This window comes from Oncorhynchus mykiss, chromosome 15 (genome assembly GCF_057628025.1).
Source record: "Oncorhynchus mykiss isolate SJ-2025 chromosome 15, ASM5762802v1, whole genome shotgun sequence".
Taxonomy (NCBI): domain Eukaryota; kingdom Metazoa; phylum Chordata; class Actinopteri; order Salmoniformes; family Salmonidae; genus Oncorhynchus; species Oncorhynchus mykiss.
Window position 1 is genome coordinate 80144867 of NC_143036.1, and position 17500 is coordinate 80162366.

At 47.4% G+C, this 17500-nt stretch overlaps 1 protein-coding gene across 3 annotated transcripts in view; it reads right to left on the minus strand.

Moving 5' to 3' along the window:
• The window catches only part of LOC110499731 (dual specificity tyrosine-phosphorylation-regulated kinase 2), a 33586-nt gene that overhangs the window by 14935 nt on the left and 1151 nt on the right, over nucleotides 1–17500 (minus strand). For 2 of the 3 annotated variants that reach the window (XM_090201325.1, XM_036945397.2), the window contains exons 1-2: nucleotides 15936–16566; nucleotides 15087–15217 (exon numbers count right to left, since the gene is read on the minus strand). In XM_090201325.1, coding sequence (XP_090057451.1) covers nucleotides 15087–15217; nucleotides 15936–15975 — 171 coding nt within the window. In that variant the 5' untranslated portion in view covers nucleotides 15976–16566. Of the gene's footprint in view, nucleotides 1–15086; nucleotides 15218–15935; nucleotides 16567–17500 lie in introns of those variants that run through there. The other variant, XM_036945398.2, reaches the window with a different exon arrangement.

The window sequence follows — 17500 nt, forward strand, 5'->3', positions numbered from 1 at the left end:
AACTGACCAGCCCTATACCCTCCCTTACTCTGCATAACATAACTGACCAGCCCTATACCCTCCCCTACTCTGCATAACATAACTGACCAGCCCTATTCCCTCCCTTACTCTGCATAACATAACTGACCAGTCCTATACCCTCCCTTACTCTGCATAACATAACTGACCAGCCCAGCCCTATATCCTCCCTCACTCTGCATAACATAACTGACCAGCCCAATACCCCCCCTTACTCTGCATAACATAACTGACCAGCCCAGCGCTATACCCTCCCTTACTCTGCATAACATAACTGACCAATCCTATACCCTCCCTTACTCTGCATAACATAACTGACCAGCCCTATACCCTCCCTTACTCTGCATAACATAACTGACCAGCCCTATACCCTCCCTCACTCTGCATAACATAACTGACCAGCCCTATACCCTCCCTTACTCTGCATAACATAACTGACCAGCCCAGCCCAATACCCCCCCTTACTCTGCATAACATAACTGACCAGCCCAGCCCTATACTCTCCCTTACTCTGCATAACATAACTGACCAGCCCAGCCCAATACCCCCCCTTACTCTGCATAACATAACTGACCAGCCCAGCCCTATACCCTCCCTTACTCTGCATAACATAACTGACTCATCCACCTGGTCTGTTTTGCTCTTCCTCTCTCTCTCTCTCTCTCTCTCCCTCCCTCCCTTCTCCCTCCTCTCTCTCTCTCCCCTTCTCTCTCCTCTCTCTCTTCTCTTTTTTTCCCCCCTCTCCTCTCCTCTCTACCCCCCTCCCTCTCCTCTATCTTTCTCCCTCTCTCTGTCTCTCTGCATTGTGTCAATGACATACTGCATTATGTGTTTGAATAATGACATGTTCTATGTTCCATAAGGAAGAGGGCCTCCGTCTCTCCCCCGGCCGAGCACTACGTGATTCTGTCAGCAGCCAAGTGGGAGATAATAGACAACGTGGTCAGCTCACTATCAGGTCAGACTAGTCACTAGACTCACTACCAGGTCAGACTAGTCACTAGACTCACTACCAGGTCAGACTTGTCACTAGAAACTCACCACCAGGTCAGACTAGTCACTAGACTCACTACCAAGTCAGACTAGTCACTAGAAACTCACTACCAGGTCAGACTAGTCACTAGACTCACTACCAGGTCAGACTAGTCACTAGAAACTCACTACCAGGTCAGACTAGTCACTAGACTCACTACCAGGTCAGACTAGTCACTAGACTCACTACCAGGTCAGACTAGTCACTAGACTCACTACCAGGTCAGACTAGTCACTAGAAACTCACTACCAGGTCAGACTAGTCACTAGAAATCACTACCAGGTCAGACTAGTCACTAGAAACTCACTACCAGGTCAGACTAGTCACTAGACTCACTACCAGGTCAGACTAGTCACTAGACTCACTACCAGGTCAGACTAGTCACTAGACTCACTACCAGGTCAGACTAGTCACTAGACTCACTACCAGGTCAGACTAGTCACTAGAAACTCACTACCAGGTCAGACTAGTCACTAGACTCACTACCAGGTCAGACTAGTCACTAGACTCACTACCAGGTCAGACTAGTCACTAGACTCACTACCAGGTCAGACTAGTCACTAGACTCACTACCAGGTCAGACTAGTCACTAGAAACTCACTACCAGGTCAGACTAGTCACTAGACTCACTACCAGGTCAGACTAGTCACTAGAAACTCACTACCAGGTCAGACTAGTCACTAGACTCACTACCAGGTCAGACTAGTCACTAGACTCACTACCAGGTCAGACTAGTCACTAGACTCACTACCAGGTCAGACTAGTCACTAGAAATCACTACCAGGTCAGACTAGTCACTAGACTCACTACCAGGTCAGACTAGTCACTAGACTCACTACCAGGTCAGACTAGTCACTAGAAACTCACTACCAGGTCAGACTAGTCACTAGAAACTCACTACCAGGTCAGACTAGTCACTAGAAACGTCCTAGTAAAATCCATAGAGAATGACATGTACAATATGCCCCTGCATTCAGAATGCGTAGAGTTTCAGGTTGTTTTGGGGGAAATGTTCTTCCATGCTAACTTCAATACTCTGTGTATATCTAGCTCCTTCTCTCCTATAAATGTTTAGCGCGAACGCTATTAGTGGACTTCCTGTGTTCCTGAGCTGCCTCCCCACCAGACCCTTCCCTAGGCGATAAGGTGATTACCTCCTCGCTCGGCAGACATCTTCGTTTCTCTGCAACATCCTGTTGCTTCGTTCAGGCAGGGGATTGTCTGTTCCCCCTGTCCTGCTGCTTCCACACACACACACACACACACACACACACACACACACACACACACACACACACACACACACACACACACACACGCACGCACGCACGCACACACACACACACACACACACACACACACACACACACACACACACAACCTTTCAGACCCTGAATTTGCATGGTTAGAGTCCTTCTTCTCTCCCTCCACAAACCATTACTGTCCTGTCTGTAGACTAGACAAACCATCACTGTCCTGTCTGTAGACTAGAGTCTGTCTCCACAAATCATTACTGTCCTGTCTGTAGACTAGACAAACCATCACTTTCCTGTCTGTAGACTAGACAAACCATCACTTTCCTGTCTGTAGACTAGACAACCCATCAGTGTCCTGTCTGTAGACTAGAGTCTGTCTCCACAAACCACTACTGTCCTGTCTGTAGACTAGACAAACCATCACTGTCCTGTCTTTAGACTAGACAAACCATCACTGTCCAGTCTGTAGACTAGAGTCTGTCTCCACAAACCATCACTGTCTTGTCTGTAGACTAGAGTCTGTCTCCACAACCCATTACTGTCCTGTCTGTAGACTAGACAACCCATCACTGTCCAGTCTGTAGACTAGACAAACCATCACTGTCCTGTCTGTAGACTAGACAAACCATCCCTGTCCAGTCTGTAGACTAGACAAACCATTACAGTCCTGTCTGTAGACTAGACAAACCATCACTTTCCTGTCTGTAGACTAGACAAACCATCACTTTCCTGTCTGTAGACTAGACAAACCATCACTTTCCTGTCTGTAGACTAGACAAACCATCACTGTCCAGTCTGTAGACTAGAGTCTGTCTCCACAACCCATCACAGTCCTGTCTGTAGACTAGACAACCCATTACTGTCCTGTCTGTAGACTAGACAAACCATCACTGTCCTGTCTGTAGACTAGACAAACCATTACAGTCCTGTCTGTAGACTAGACAACCCATTACTGTCCTGTCTGTAGACTAGACAAACCATCACTGTCCTGTCTGTAGACTAGACAAACCATCACTGTCCTGTCTGTAGACTAGACAAACCATCACTGTCCAGTCTGTAGACTAGAGTCTGTCTCCACAACCCATCACTGTCCTGTCTGTAGACTAGACAAACCATTACTGTCCTGTCTGTAGACTAGACAAACCATTACTGTCCAGTCTGTAGACTAGACAACCCATCACTGTCCTGTCTGTAGATTAGACAAACCATCACTGTCCTGTCTGTAGACTAGACAACCCATCACTGTCCTGTCTGTAGACTAGAGTCTGTCTCCACAAACCATCACTGTCCTGTCTGTAGACTAGAGTCTGTCTCCACAACCCATTACTGTCCTGTCTGTAGACTAGACAACCCATCACTGTCCAGTCTGTAGACTAGACAAACCATCACTGTCCTGTCTGTAGACTAGAGTCTGTCTCCACAACCCATCACAGTCCTGTCTGTAGACTAGACAAACCATCACTGTCCTGTCTGTAGACTAGAGTCTGTCTCCACAACCCATTACTGTCCAGTCTGTAGACTAGACAAACCATCACTGTCCAGTCTGTAGACTAGACAAACCATCACTGTCCAGTCTGTAGACTAGACAAACCATCACTTTCCTGTCTGTAGACTAGACAAACCATCACTGTCCAGTCTGTAGACTAGACAAACCATCACTGTCCAGTCTGTAGACCAGAGTCTGTCTCCATACAGCAGGTGTTCTCTACATTACACTGTAATCAGCTGGTAGAACTGGTTTATTACTCTGTCTGCACTCCAACCCGATGGTTATTTCACTTCTAAACGTCCTCTATTCGCCTGGGGAGGGGTCCCAAATGTCACCCTGTTCCCTACATAGTGCACCACTGTCGTGTGTATACTTTATAGTGCGCTATAAAGGGCATAGGGTGCCACTTCAGACGCACCTAGAGGTCACTGTGTGATAATTCATCACAACGTATCAGAGGACTGTAACAGAGACTGGTCTCCTAGAGGTCATTGTGTGATAATTCATCACAATATATCAGAGGACAGTAACAGAGACTGGTCTCCTAGAGGTCACTGTGTGATAATTCATCACAACGTATCAGAGGACAGTAACAGAGACTATTCTCCTAGAGGTCACTGTGTGATAATTCATCACAACCTATCAGAGGACAGTACTAGAGACTGGTCTCCTAGAGGTCACTGTGTGATAATTCATCACAACGTATCAGAGGACAGTAACAGAGACTATTCTCCTAGAGGTCACTGTGTGATAATTCATCACAACCTATCAGAGGACAGTACTAGAGACTGGTCTCCTAGAGGTGTTGTATTGTGAGGGGAGAACAAGCGTTCTGCTACTTGGCTTTCCTTTAACAGACCCTGGTGGATTTGCTTGTTGTTCGGACCAGATGGCAGATCCCTGGATAGAGAGAGAACGGTGTAGCACAAACAGCCTGCTAGCTCCTACTAACTGTACTGTAGCTATGATACCAATACACACTGTGGCAGGGAATGACTTTTAACGAAACACATCGGCTTGTCCTGGAACAGAGACAGGCCAGAGCTGGTACTAGTCCCCTGGGTCAGAGACAGGACAGAGCTGGTACTAGTCCCCTGGGTCAGAGACAGGCCAGAGCTGGTACTAGTCCCCTGGGTCAGAGACAGGCCAGAGCTGGTACTAGTCCCCTGGGTCAGAGACAGGCCAGAGCTGGTACTAGTCCCCTGGGTCAGAGACAGGACAGAGCTGGTACTAGTCCTCTGGGTTAAGGGGACAGTCAGTCCCCTGGAACAGAGACAGGACAGAGCTGGTACTAGTCCTCTGGGATAAGGGGACAGTCAGTCCCCTGGAACAGAGACAGGACAGGACTGGTACAAGTCCTCTGGGTTAAGGGGACAGTCAGTCCCCTGGAATAGAGACAGGACAGAGCTGGTACCATTCCTCTGGGTTAAGGGGACAGTCAGTCCCCTGGAACAGAGACAGGACAGAGCTGGTACTAGTCCTCTGGGTTAAGGGGACAGTCAGTCCCCTGGAACAGAGACAGGCCAGAGCTGGTACCATTCCTCTGGGTTAAGGGGACAGTCAGTCCCCTGGAACAGAGACAGGACAGAGCTGGTACCATTCCTCTGGGTTAAGGGGACAGTCAGTCCTCTGGAAAATAGACAGGACAGAGCTGGTACCATTCCTCTGGGTTAAGGGGACAGTCAGTCCCAGCATGTCCTTGATGTAAATGCACAGGCGTACATTGTGTGTCTTTTTAAAGCACCACGGTCATAAACTATAGACCCCTTCTGAAATGTTCAGCATGTCACCCTGTTTCTGATGCCTGTATGTTGTCAGCTGGTCTCTGTACTACAGAACAGGGTTGAGAGGTGGTTGTCAGCTGGTCTCTGTACTACAGAACAGGGTTGAGGTGGTTGTCAGCTGGTCTCTGTACTACAGAACAGGGTTGAGGTGGTTGTCAGCTGGTCTCTGTACTACAGAACAGGGTTGAGAAGTGGTTGTCAGCTGGTCTCTGTACTACAGAACAGGGTTGAGAGGTGGTTGTCAGCTGGTCTCTGTACTACAGAACAGGGTTGAGAGGTGGTTGTCAGCTGGTCTCTGTACTACAGAACAGGGTTGAGAGGTGGTTGTCAGCTGGTCTCTGTACTACAGAACAGGGTTGAGGTGGTTGTCAGCTGGTCTCTGTACTACAGAACAGGGTTGAGAGGTGGTTGTCAGCTGGTCTCTGTACTACAGAACAGGGTTGAGGTGGTTGTCAGCTGGTCTCTGTACTACAGAACAGGGTTGAGGTGGTTGTCAGCTGGTCTCTGTACTACAGAATAGGGTTGAGAGGTGGTTGTCAGCTGGTCTCTGTACTACAGAACAGGGTTGAGAGGTGGCTGTCAGCTGGTCTCTGTACTACAGAACAGGGTTGAGAGGTGGTTGTCAGCTGGTCTCTGTACTACAGAACAGGGTTGAGGTGGTTGTCAGCTGGTCTCTGTACTACAGAACAGGGTTGAGGTGGTTGTCAGCTGGTCTCTGTACTACAGAACAGGGTTGAGACGTGGTTGTCAGCTGGTCTCTGTACTACAGAACAGGGTTGAGAGGTGGTTGTCAGCTGGTCTCTGTACTACAGAACAGGGTTGAGAGGTGGTTGTCAGCTGGTCTCTGTACTACAGAACAGGGTTGAGAGGTGGTTGTCAGCTGGTCTCTGTACTACAGAACAGGGTTGAGGTGGTTGTCAGCTGGTCTCTGTACTACAGAACAGGGTCGAGAGGTGGTTGTCAGCTGGTCTCTGTACTACAGAACAGGGTTGAGGTGGTTGTCAGCTGGTCTCTGTACTACAGAACAGGGTTGAGGTGGTTGTCAGCTGGTCTCTGTACTACAGAACAGGGTTGAGGTGGTTGTCAGCTGGTCTCTGTACTACAGAACAGGGTTGAGACGTGGTTGTCAGCTGGTCTCTGTACTACAGAACAGAATTGAGAGGTGGGGGAGCTGTATGCTTCCACTATGTCAACTAGAGTTGTTCCACCATGTCAACTAGAGTTATTCCACCATGTCAACCAGAGTTATTCCACCATGTCAACTAGAGTTATTCCACCATGTCAACTAGAGTTATTCCACTATATCAACTAGAGTTATTCCACCATGTTAACTAGAGCTATTCCACCATGTCAACTAGAGTTATTCCACCATGTCAACTAGTTATTCCACCATGTCAACTAGAGTTATTCCTCCATGTCAACTAGAGTTATTCCACCATGTCAACTAGTTATTCCTCCATGTCAACCAGAGTTATTCCACCATGTCAACTAGAGTTATTCCACCAAGTCAACTAGAGTTATTCCTCCATGTCAACTAGAGTTATTCCACCATGTCAACTAGAGTTATTACACCATGTCAACGAGTTATTCCTCCATGTCAACCAGAGTTATTCCACCAAGTCAACTAGTTATTCCTCCATGTCAACCAGAGTTATTCCACCATGTCAACTAGTTATTCCTCCATGTCAACCAGAGTTATTCCACCATGTCAACTAGAGTTATTCCACCAAGTCAACTAGTTATTCCTCCATGTCAACCAGAGTTATTCCACCATGTCAACTAGAGTTATTCCACCAAGTCAACTAGTTATTCCACCATGTCAACTAGAGTTATTCCACCAAGTCAACTAGAGTTATTCCACCATGTCAACTAGTTATTCCACCAAGTCAACTAGAGTTATTCCTCCATGTCAACTAGAGTTATTCCACCATGTCAACTAGAGGTATTCCACCTTGTCAACTAGAGTTATTCCACCATGTCAACTAGAGTTATTCCACCATGTCAACTAGAGTTATTCCACCAAGTCAACTAGAGTTATTCCACCATGTCAACTAGAGTTATTCCACTATGTCAACTAGAGTTGTTCCACCATGTCAACTAGAGTTATTCCACCATGTCAACTAGAGTTATTCCTCCATGTCAACTAGAGTTATTCCACCATGTCAACTAGAGTTATTCCACCATGTCAACTAGTTATTCCACCATGTCAACTAGAGTTATTCCACCAAGTCAACTAGAGTTATTCCACCATGTCAACTAGTTATTCCACTATGTCAACTAGAGTTGTTCCACCATGTCAACTAGAGTTATTCCACCATGTCAACCAGAGTTATTCCACCATGTCAACTAGAGTTATTCCACCATGTCAACTAGAGTTATTCCACCATGTCAACTAGAGTTATTCCACCATACTTATACAACACTTACTAAAATAGTTATCTACACACAGTCACATCATGTTCAACTAGTGTGTTTGTGAAATGATCAGCCATGCCTCTGAGACAATCTACAGTGTGTGTGTGTGTGTGTGTCTAAATAGCTGTTCTAAATGCTGTCATTTTAACACTTGTCCTGTGTCTTGGTTGGATAACAGGGACATGATGTGGACAGGAATTGGGGGGCATGTCAGGGAGAGGGTAGAGAGGACGACAGCTGCAGATTACAGGATACCACTGGTCTGTAGCCTAAACCACACACACAAACCACACGTGTTCAGTCCCTCCCTGTTTCAGTCCGTTTGGGGCACGATGAACAAGACCCAGCTCTCTGCAGACGGCCGGGGGTACCTCAGTCATTTATCACCCGCCCTCACCACCCCTAGTGTCCCAACTAAGAGAGTGATAATATCTGACTGCAAATATGTCTCAAATAGCTGCCTATTCTCATATAGAGCCGATGGGCTTTGGTCACAGATAGGGCACTAGATAGGGAATAGGGGGCCGTTTGGGAGGAGGAGAGCTGTGTTTTGCTCCCAGCGTTGTGTTCCACTAAGAGGCCTTGCTTCGCCACCTCTCTGTACTGTAGAGGTTCTAGTTCCGGAACAGATGTCTACACCACCTCTCTGTACTGTAGAGGTTCTGGTTCCGGAACAGATGTCTACACCACCTCTCTGTACTGTAGAGTTTCTGGTTCTGGAACAGATGTCTTCACCACCTCTCTGTACTGTAGAGGTTCTGGTTCCGGAACAGATGTCTACACCACCTGTCTGTACTGTAGAGGTTCTAGTTCCGGAACAGATGTCTACACCACCTCTCTGTACTGTAGAGGTTCTGGTTCCGGAACAGATGTCTACACCACTTCTCTGTACTGTAGAGGTTCTGGTTCCACAACAGATGTCTTCACCACCTCTCTGTACTGTAGAGGTTCTGGTTCCGGAACAGATGTCTTCACCACCTCTCTGTACTGTAGAGGTTCTGGTTCCACAACAGATGTCTTCACCACCTCTCTGTACTGTAGAGGTTCTGGTTCCGGAACAGATGTCTACACCACCTTTCTGTACTGTAGAGGTTCTGGTTCCGGAACAGATGTCTACACCACCTGTCTGTACTGTAGAGGTTCTGGTTCCGGAACAGATGTCTTCACCACCTCTCTGTACTGTAGAGGTTCTGGTTCCACAACAGATGTCTTCACCACCTCTCTGTACTGTAGAGGTTCTGGAACAGATGTCTTCACCACCTCTCTGTACTGTAGAGGTTCTGGTTCCGGAACAGATGTCTACACCACCTCTCTGTACTGTAGAGGTTCTGGTTCCGCAACAGATGTGTTTGTGTCAACACTAATGAGGTTAGTTCAGGTCGGGACAAACAGGAGAAGAAACAGAACAGTCAATAACTGAGTGGACAGAGAGCTAGCAACCTTGACAGCATTAGATGGGCCAATTCTACCACTAATAACACCTGAACATGTGACCTTATTGTGTCTCTGTCCTCCTCCTCTCTGGATAACAATGACTGTCTGGAACACATGGAGCAACTGTTACTGCCAGTGACGTGCCTGGAATGGGCACCGGGACTACTTGAACAGGGGACAGGCCTGACAGGGAGCGTAGCTACTGGAATAGACACCAGGACTACTTGAACAAACGACAGGCTTGACAGGGAGTGTAGCTACTGGAATAGACACCAGGACTACTAGAAAAGGGGACAGGCCTGACAGGGAGCGTAGCTACTGGAATGGGCACCGGGACTACTAGAACAAAGGACAGGCCTGACAGGGAGTGTAGCTACTGGAATAGACACCAGGACTACTAGAACAAAGGACAGGCCTGACAGGGAGCGTAGCTACTGGAATAGACACCAGGACTACTAGAACAAACAACAGGCCCTGACAGGGAGTGTAGCTACTGGAATGGGCACCGGGACTACTAGAACAAAGGACAGGCCTGACAGGGAGCGTAGCTACTGGAATAGACACCAGGACTACTAGAACAAAGGACAGGCCCTGACAGGGAGTGTAGCTACTGGAATAGACACCAGGACTACTAGAACAAAGGACAGGCCTGACAGGGAGTGTAGCTACTGGAATAGACACCAGGACTACTAGAACAGGAGACAGGCCTGACAGGGAGCGTAGCTACTGGAATAGACACCAGGACTACTAGAACAGGAGACAGCCCTGACAGGGAGCGTAGCTACTGGAATAGACACCAGGACTACTAGAACAAAGGACAGGCCCTGACAGGGAGCGTAGCTACTGGAATAGACACCAGGACTACTAGAACAAACGACAGGCCCTGACAGGGAGTGTAGCTACTGGAATAGACACCAGGACTACTAGAACAAAGGACAGGCCCTGACAGGGAGTGTAGCTACTGGAATAGACACCAGGACTACTAGAACAAAGGACAGGCCCTGACAGGGAGTGTAGCTACTGGAATAGACACCAGGACTACTAGAACAAAGGACAGGCCTGACAGGGAGTGTAGCTACTGGAATAGACACCAGGACTACTAGAACAAAGGACAGGCCCTGACAGGGAGTGTAGCTACTGGAATAGACACCAGGACTACTAGAACAGGAGACAGCCCTGACAGGGAGAGTAGCTACTGGAATAGACACCAGGACTACTAGAACAGGAGACAGCCCTGACAGGGAGCGTAGCTACTGGAATAGACACCAGGACTACTAGAACAGGAGACAGCCCTGACAGGGAGAGTAGCTACTGGAATAGACACCAGGACTACTAGAACAGGGGACAGGCTTGACAGGGAGCGTAGCTACTGGAATAGACACCAGGACTACTAGAACAGGGGACAGGCTTGATAGGGAGTGTAGCTACTGGAATGGGCACCAGGACTACTAGAACAAACGACAGGCTTGACAGGGAGTGTAGCTACTGGAATGGGCACCAGGACTACTAGAACAAACGACAGGCTTGACAGGGAGTGTAGCTACTGGAATAGACACCAGGACTACTAGAACAGGGGACAGGCCCTGACAGGGAGTGTAGCTACTGGAATAGACACCAGGACTACTAGAACAAACAACAGGCTTGACAGGGAGTGTAGCTACTGGAATGGGCACCAGGACTACTAGAACAAACGACAGGCTTGACAGGGAGTGTAGCTACTGGAATGGGCACCAGGACTACTAGAACAAACGACAGGCTTGACAGGGAGTGTAGCTACTGGAATGGACACCAGGACTACTAGAACAGGAGACAGCCCTGACAGGGGTGTAGCTACTGGAATAGACACCAGGACTACTAGAACAGGGGACAGGCCCTGACAGGGAGCGTAGCTACTGGAATAGACACCAGGACTACTAGAACAAAGGACAGGCCCTGACAGTGAGCGTAGCTACTGGAATAGACACCAGGACTACTAGAACAAACAACAGGCCCTGACAGTGAGCGTAGCTACTGGAATAGACACCAGGACTACTAGAACAAAGGACAGGCCCTGACAGTGAGCGTAGCTACTGGAATAGACACCAGGACTACTAGAACAAAGGACAGGCCCTGACAGTGAGCGTAGCTACTGGAATAGACACCAGGACTACTAGAACAGGAGACAGGCCCTGACAGGGAGCGTAGCTACTGGAATAGACACCAGGACTACTAGAACAAAGGACAGGCCCTGACAGTGAGCGTAGCTACTGGAATAGACACCAGGACTACTAGAACAAACGACAGGCCCTGACAGTGAGCGTAGCTACTGGAATAGACACCAGGACTACTAGAACAAACGACAGGCCCTGACAGGGAGTGTAGCTACTGGAATAGACACCAGGACTACTAGAACAGGAGACAGGCCTGACAGGGAGTGTAGCTACTGGAATAGACACCAGGACTACTAGAACAGGAGACAGGCCCTGACAGGGAGCGTAGCTACTGGAATAGACACCAGGACTACTAGAACAGGGGACAGGCCTGACAGGGAGCGTAGCTACTGGAATAGACACCAGGACTACTAGAACAAACGACAGGCCCTGACAGTGAGCGTAGCTACTGGAATAGACACCAGGACTACTAGAACAGGAGACAGGCCTGACAGGGAGTGTAGCTACTGGAATAGACACCAGGACTACTAGAACGGTAGACAGGCCCTGACAGGGATCGTAGCTACTGGAATAGACACCAGGACTACTAGAACAGGGGACAGGCCTGACAGGGAGCGTAGCTACTGGAATAGACACCAGGACTACTAGAACAAACGACAGGCCCTGACAGTGAGCGTAGCTACTGGAATAGACACCAGGACTACTAGAACAGGGGACAGGCCTGACAGTGAGCGTAGCTACTGGAATAGACACCAGGACTACTAGAACAAACGACAGGCCCTGACAGTGAGCGTAGCTACTGGAATAGACACCAGGACTACTAGAACAAAGGACAGGCCCTGACAGTGAGCGTAGCTACTGGAATAGACACCAGGACTACTAGAACAGGGGACAGGCCCTGACAGTGAGCGTAGCTACTGGAATAGACACCAGGACTACTAGAACAAACGACAGGCCCTGACAGTGAGTGTAGCTACTGGAATAGACACCAGGACTACTAGAACAAACAACAGGCCCTGACAGTGAGCGTAGCTACTGGAATAGACACCAGGACTACTAGAACAAACGACAGGCCCTGACAGGGAGTGTAGCTACTGGAATAGACACCAGGACTACTAGAACAGGGGACAGGCCCTGACAGGGAGCGTAGCTACAATGACATGATTCCAACTACCAGTGTAGCTGTGTTAAGTTACAGAATTCTTCGTTAGACTACTGATTGATAGACCACATTGTCTCACAATTGTATTGGGAAAGACACCAATTTCCGACCCCCCCCCCCCCCCCCCCCCTCCCTCCCCAGTGAAAGTTAGTTTTGCAGATTCGGTCAAATCTATGTACTTGTTTTTTGGATGACTAGAGGTAAATAGTTGAGTAAATCAGAAAGCGAAATTGTGAATTTATGATACAGTCTACACATTGTGTGACCAGCTACAACACCTAACACTGTCTGAACCTGACAATTAACAGATTAGATTAAATAGTATCAGTACTTAGAGAACAGTGGAGTTACACACGTGACCATTGATTTATACCTGTCCTGAGCACAGACACAGAGACTGGTGAGAATTATGTCTGTTCCTCACAGCACAGAGACAGACACTGGTGAGGGATATGTCTGTTCTTCACAGCACAGAGACAGAGACTGGTGAGGATTATGTCTGTTCCTCACAGCACAGAGACAGACACTGGTGAGGGATATGTCTGTTCCTCACAGCACAGAGACAGAGACTGGTGAGGGATATGTCTGTTCCTCACAGCACAGAGACTGGTGAGAAATATGTCTGTTCCTCACAGCACAGAGACAGAGACTGGTGAGGGATATGTCTGTTCCTCACAGCACAGAGACAGAGACAGGTGAGGAATGTGTCTGTTCCTCACAGCACAGCACAGAGACTGGTGAGGAATGTGTCTGTTCCTCACAGCACAGAGACAGACACTGGTGAGGGATATGTCTGTTCCTCACAGCACAGAGACAGAGACTGGTGAGGAATGTGTCTGTTCCTCACAGCACAGAGACAGAGACTGGTGAGGGATATGTCTGTTCTTCACAGCACAGAGACAGACACTGGTGAGGAATATGTCTGTTCCTCACAGCACAGAGACAGAGACTGGTGAGGGATATGTCTGTTCCTCACAGCACAGAGACAGAGACTGGTGAGGGATATGTCTGTTCCTCACAGCACAGAGACAGAGACTGGTGAGGGATATGTCTGTTCTTCACAGCACAGAGACAGAGACTGGTGAGGGATATATCCGTGGTTTATTTACAACTTAACAACATTGTCCCTGGGGCTATTTCAGGAAGGACCAATATAAATCTTCCTCATTTTGATTTGAACTTCCTGGTCAGGTTTTATTTTCCTTAAATCATAGTGGAAGATAAAACACAAGGGCCCAATAAAATCCTCTTGTCAGGAGAATGCTGCTGAGCTGCTGAGCTTGTCCTTCTGGCCGAGTCTATATTTATATCTATTTGAAGGAAGGTCTAAATAAAGGACTGGAGACTCCTCCTTCATTTAACTGGAGTCCAAATCCTCCATTACTTTAAGTCAGTCGGCTAACGTAGCTACAACCTCCACAAGACACATAGCCTCTGCTTACCTGAGTATCTCTGTCAACGTGATTATCGTAACAATAAATAAAACGGTATGTTTTTCTACAGCACGCAAACTCATATTAAATCTCAACCTTCTATTTCCCTGAATCCCCGTGCGTTCCAAACCGAGCAGGGAGGAACACACACACACACACACTGGCCATGGCTTCGAGACAAGACTCTTATCGTGTGGCCTCACATTTTATACCAGTCTGACAACATGCTAAACATCGTGACTAACTGTCAACTCAACAACGCTGTAGGCATGCACAACAACAACAACAAATCCTAAATATGGTGCATTGGGATTTTGCAAGTTGCAACTGTATCACTGAGTAGTCTAACTAACGTTAAAGCTCCAAGTTTGAAATCTAGCCTATGCCGCCTGCTACGATCATCGTAAAAGTTACAGCACCGTAAAGAACGAATACCGTGTAGCCCTTCCACGGTCATAAACAAAACTATAAGCACACGTGACATAGGCTACTACTGTACGTGTTATCTAGGATCACACGATATATAGCTTGATATCTATGTATTGTCTGCTGTACCCTACACGTGCTAATGCCCTATAATGTACACCTCACGTGACAGAGTGGCAGTACAACTTGTTACGTGGTTGCATTTCGTTGAGCTGAATCTAAACCAAACCGCGGCGCTACGTTGTAACAACCATGTAACGACACAACCCTCCCTGTTCGCAACCAAACATGTTTTTATTAGACACCATTTCCGGTCTATAGGCACCATAGCCTATAGATAAGCGATGCACGGTGTAAATAAAACTACTGTATCCCATTGCAATAGGCAGCAGGTCCACACTATTATTCTTATTATTATTAAAAGAAGAAGCCGATGTTTAGTCCACAGTAAACCCACAAGCAAGCATGGCTCCGCAGGTTACGTACCGTGAGCGACTTGATATTCCTGAGGGGTGGTAGTGTGACGGGCGATGGCGGGTCTGTAGCTGCTCCGGCCCGGGGACCCCCGACTCCGATTCCGGGGGAAGACTGTAGCTGGCAGATCTCACCCCCTTTGCCTGCAGATCGTACAAAATGACACAGGAAATGAGGTTAATCTGAATGGGCCTATTTACCCACATAGGCCACCTCAGAGTTATCAGGCTGTAGAGCAGGCTATGGACTCTGTCTTAATCCATTTTAAGGATAGTAATTTAAGCAGGCATTTAAGGGGGTCATTGTAGGTGGAAATCCTTCTTGCGACAATGGCTTCGGCAAAACAGGTAGGTTAATTCCACATTATGTGTGCTTGGAACAACAGATGACCGCCAGAGTGTAGGCTATCCTGGTTGTAAGATCCGTTTGCGCCCCATAGTCGTGTAGCATATAGAGATCGTAAAAAAACAACACAGAAACCAGTGGGCATATGATTCCGTCGTGCTTGCAGAAATAAACCTGTGTTCTCTCTTGACACACATACTGTCATATGGGATAAATAACACACCAGCATTTGACTTTGGTTTTGCAAACAGCCCACTTCAGGCTTTAGAGAAAGAAAGAAAAAACATCCCCGAATGTATCGCCATTAACTACTCAAAACATTATTTTAGCAAAGGCTCCCCCCTCTTCAACAGACCAGGGAAAACCCGAAGCAAGACTCGGCGTAAACGTGTAATAAACTTGTTACAAAGGACCCGACAAAAAAGGCATAAAATCCATCAACAATATTCCTCCGGCGATCAAAGTGAGTTTAACCGTATTGTTTAGCCCGTTCGGCTCCATATTGTTGTTCCTTACCAGTTGGGTAGACGGCAGCGCACGGCTTCTTGGATAACATGGCCGCTGGAGAGTCACACACAGAAAAACCCACTTTCAGAATCTCCCCTCCTCCCACTCGGCTGTGCGATCACCAATTTCGCTACTCCAATCAGCTACATCCAGTCTTGCATTCGCAACGTGCAACTCTGCAAAACTGGGAAGTCTTCCATCAACACCAGCTGAAATGTTGCTTCTGCTGCCACCATCGCTTGGACATACAACCCCAAAACACGAACCTATAGATACAAAAAATAAAATATCCCACGCTAGGCTACTGTAGATCAATACAACAACAAACAAAAACTCCGTGTTTTTTTTCCTTCAACACAAGCAACATTCTAACGTTAGATGCAGCAGGAGCGGCATCATTCTCTCTCACCTACACTGCAAATACATAGTCGGTCAACAAGTTTGGGTGTTGCCTTCTTCCTTATCTATCGTCCTTGCACTCATCCACCTCGCTCTCTCTCTCTCTCTCTCTCTCTCTCTCTCTCTCACTCACTAATGAGCGTGAGACGTGGTTGGTTCGGTTGCTAACCTGGCGACGCACCACCAGCCTATGTTCCAGTAGGAACCGACAGACAGCCTACATTAAGGAAGTCCTCTTGGTCACTTGGTGATCACGAACCCACACCCAACCGGCCCATTAATTAATATAACGTGATAGGAAGATCTATAAGGACTTTTCTGACTCGCAACATTCCAAAAAACTAAAACAGAACATTTACCTTAACCCTAAACCTTAACCAAACACTTGACCACCCCCCTAACCACATTCTTATCACATTCTGAAATTAAATATCGTTTTGCACGTCAGAATAGTCTGTTTAGCCCTATACACATATGATACTCTACTGCACTGTGGTGCCCCACTTTGGTGCCCCACTGAACCACTATGTGTCTAACGAGCCCATCATGAGGCCTCCAGGAAACACACTATGGGACTTCAACATGCATTCTCTTCAGACAATAGCAACTGAAATCCCTATTGTACATTACTTGAACAATGAGCTTTTAGCACGCAGACTCTCTCATTAGTGTCTGAGTTGCAGGTATTTCAAAGGGGTACAACTATGTTTAGTCTGTTACAGATTCACGACATTGGATTTACACATTAACGTTCATCAACTTTACTAAACCGTTGTGTTATTCGTTCTCACAGGACTACAGCTATCCTTTTTATTGGTTGGTACTGATACTAACCTGTCTTCCATTGGTTGGTACTGATACTGACCTGTCTTCTATTGGTTGGTACTGATACTAACCTGTCTTCTATTGGTTGGTACTGATACTAACCTGTCTTTTATTGGTTGGTACTGATACTAACCTGTCTTCCATTGGTTGGTACTGATACTGACCTGTCTTCTATTGGTTGGTACTGATACTAACCTGTCTTTTATTGGTTGGTACTGATACTAACCTGTCTTCCATTGGTTGGTACTGATACTAACCTGTCTTCCATTGGTTGGTACTGATACTGACCTGTCTTCCATTGGTTAGTACTGATACTGACCTGTCTTCTATTGGTTGGTACTGATACTAAC